At 38.6% G+C, this 2,755-nt stretch overlaps 1 protein-coding gene across 1 annotated transcript in view; it reads right to left on the bottom strand.

The window, feature by feature from the left end:
• The window catches only part of LOC106884095 (uncharacterized), a 29,261-nt gene that overhangs the window by 2,017 nt on the left and 24,489 nt on the right, over positions 1 to 2,755 (bottom strand). The window contains exon 9 of the mRNA XM_014935314.2: positions 388 to 498. Within this exon, the coding sequence (XP_014790800.1) occupies positions 388 to 498 (111 nt within the window). The remainder of the gene's footprint in view (positions 1 to 387; positions 499 to 2,755) is intronic.

Raw genomic sequence — 2,755 nt, 5'->3', positions numbered from 1 at the left:
ATATATATATATATATATATATTTTTATATATATATATATATATATACAGGGTGTGACAGGTAAATTGTCACCACTTTATATTTTTTATTTCACACATGCACATTGTTTGTTTTTGATTTTTTGACTGCACAGTATGGTAGGGTCAGTTGGGCACTATCTGTGAGAAAAACAGCACCATGATGCAATTCCTTGTGAGTCTGATGTTCTAACCAGAGTCATGTACCTTCACACACACACACACACACACACCTGCAGGTATGCTATTACTATAAATTATGTATGGTCGTTGGTGTTGCTCTAGAAAGCAGGTAACAATGTGACTGCCAGAGTACCTCCAATGGTTTGGGAATCGTGATCCAAATTAATGGACACTTATGTCGACCTACCAGCACGTTTGATGAGGGATCTCATGTAAGAATGGATTCTGTCTTCTCCAAGAGTTCTCCAGAAATCAATGTTCACCAACATGGCGAAGATTGAAGAATAGTCACGCAAACCTAGAATGGACAGAAGAAGAAGGTTAATGGAAGATCAAATATTGGTGGGTGTCTGTCAGTGTGTGTGTGAGAGAGAGAGAGAGTATCTATGTATGAGAGAAAGAGAAAGAGAAAGAGACTACTTATGCGTGTGTGTGTGTTTATATATATATATATATATATATATATACACACATACACACACACACAGACATACACATACGATGAGCTTCCACACAGTTTCTGTCAACCGAAGGTCAGCAGAAGACACTTGGCCAAGGTGCTAAGGAGTTACACACTGGGATTGAACCCTGAACCAAGTGGTCGCAAAACAAGCCTCCTAACCACTCAGCCATGTAAAAGAGATTTCTTAAATAACTGAACTGGTTTTAGTAGGACTTAATCTGGTGGGGGTAAAGTAAACAATTGGATTAAAACCACCACCACCACCACCACCACCACCACTACTGCTACTACTACTACCACCACTACAACTACTATTGCTGCTGCTGCTGCTGTTACTAACACTACCACCACCACCACCACTACTACTTCTATGGCTTTTCCTTATACCACTGCGATCACATCTCCATTTACTATTACAACTTTTACAAGTACTACTACCACTACTACTACTACTACTACTATCGCAACCACCACTACCACTGCTTCCAACATGACTACTACTACTGCTGTTGCTGCTACTATCACCACCACCACCACCACAATACTACTACTACAACCACCATCACCACCACTACTTCTACGACTTTCTTTTCTACTACTACTACCACCACTATCACCACCACAACCATCATCATCATCATCATCATTGCAACCACCACCCCCACCATCAGCTACATTCTGCTTCTCATATATTTTCCTCTTATCCATCTCACCCAAGCCACTACCCCCTACGTAATGTGGGTCGGAAAGGTCTGTCAATATACATGGTGAGTCCATAAATTATCTTTACAATTTATTGCAATTAATTGTGGAAGTTGTAAAGATAATTTATGAACAAACTGTACACTGTTTGTTATGAATTAGATAGGGAGATAGGACTGTTGTCTGCCTTTACTGGACACCAATCAAGCAACAATAGTTATCAACCAATTAATTAATCAACAAATTAATCAAATAGCCAATCAATCTATTAAACCAGCTATTCAGATAACCAATCTGTCAATTAATATAACAACCGGACAAGTAATTGAGCCAACTAGCCAACATGGATTAAGCATACAGCCAAATAAACTATCAAACAATGAACTAGCCAATCATTCAGAAAACAAGTCAGGCTATTAGCCAAATTGCCATTTAGGCAACCAATCTGCCAACTAAGCAATCAACCAAGCCACCAGCCTATGAACTTGTCACGTCAAGCTGGCTAGCTAATTAAGAAACAAAATAATTGTCAAACCACTGACCAAACCAACCAGACCATAAACCAAGCAGTAAGTCAAATAGCTAACCAATTTACCAGACAATCAGCCAATTAAGCAACCAATCAGTAAATCAATTAGGCAATCAATGTGTTAATGAACAAGCCAACTAAGCAAGCAATCTGCCAACCCAGCAACTAATAAATCAGTGAAACAAAACCAATCTGTCAACATCCTGTCAACTAGGCAACCAGTCTGCTGACCAAACAACTTAGCAACCAATCACCCAAATAGGCAACAAATCTACCAAGTGATCATCTGACAAGTAACCATTGATATAGATGTCTAAAACTCTAATCATTCAAGTGTGACCATAAAACCATGCAGCCAAACATCTAAGACTAGTTAGGTGTGCCTCTAACTATTTACCTACTTCTCTAGCCACTTACCTATCCATCCACCCATCCTGCCAACCAACTGGCCATCCAGCCATTGCAACTTGTCACACAAGCAATCAATCATACTACAGCTATACATACAGAGATACATACGGATGTGTGTGTGTGTGTGTGTGTGTGTATACATAAATATATAGGGAGAGATATACATACACATATACATACATACAAATATATAGACACACACACACACACACACACACACACACACACATACACAAGTATATGCCTAAATACAAAGACACACATTCATATGTGTACATGTGAGTAGGTGTCGTGGGTGTGTATGTGTATGTGTATGTCTGTATATATATATATATATATATATATATATATATATATACATACATACACACACACATATATATATATATACATATATTTTCCCCCACAGTGGTGCTCCAGCATGACCCCAATCACATGGCTCGAATAAAT

Source organism: Octopus bimaculoides, chromosome 21 (genome assembly GCF_001194135.2).
Source record: "Octopus bimaculoides isolate UCB-OBI-ISO-001 chromosome 21, ASM119413v2, whole genome shotgun sequence".
Classification (NCBI taxonomy): Eukaryota; Metazoa; Mollusca; class Cephalopoda; order Octopoda; family Octopodidae; genus Octopus; species Octopus bimaculoides.
This window is presented reverse-complemented; position numbering and strand designations above follow the sequence as displayed.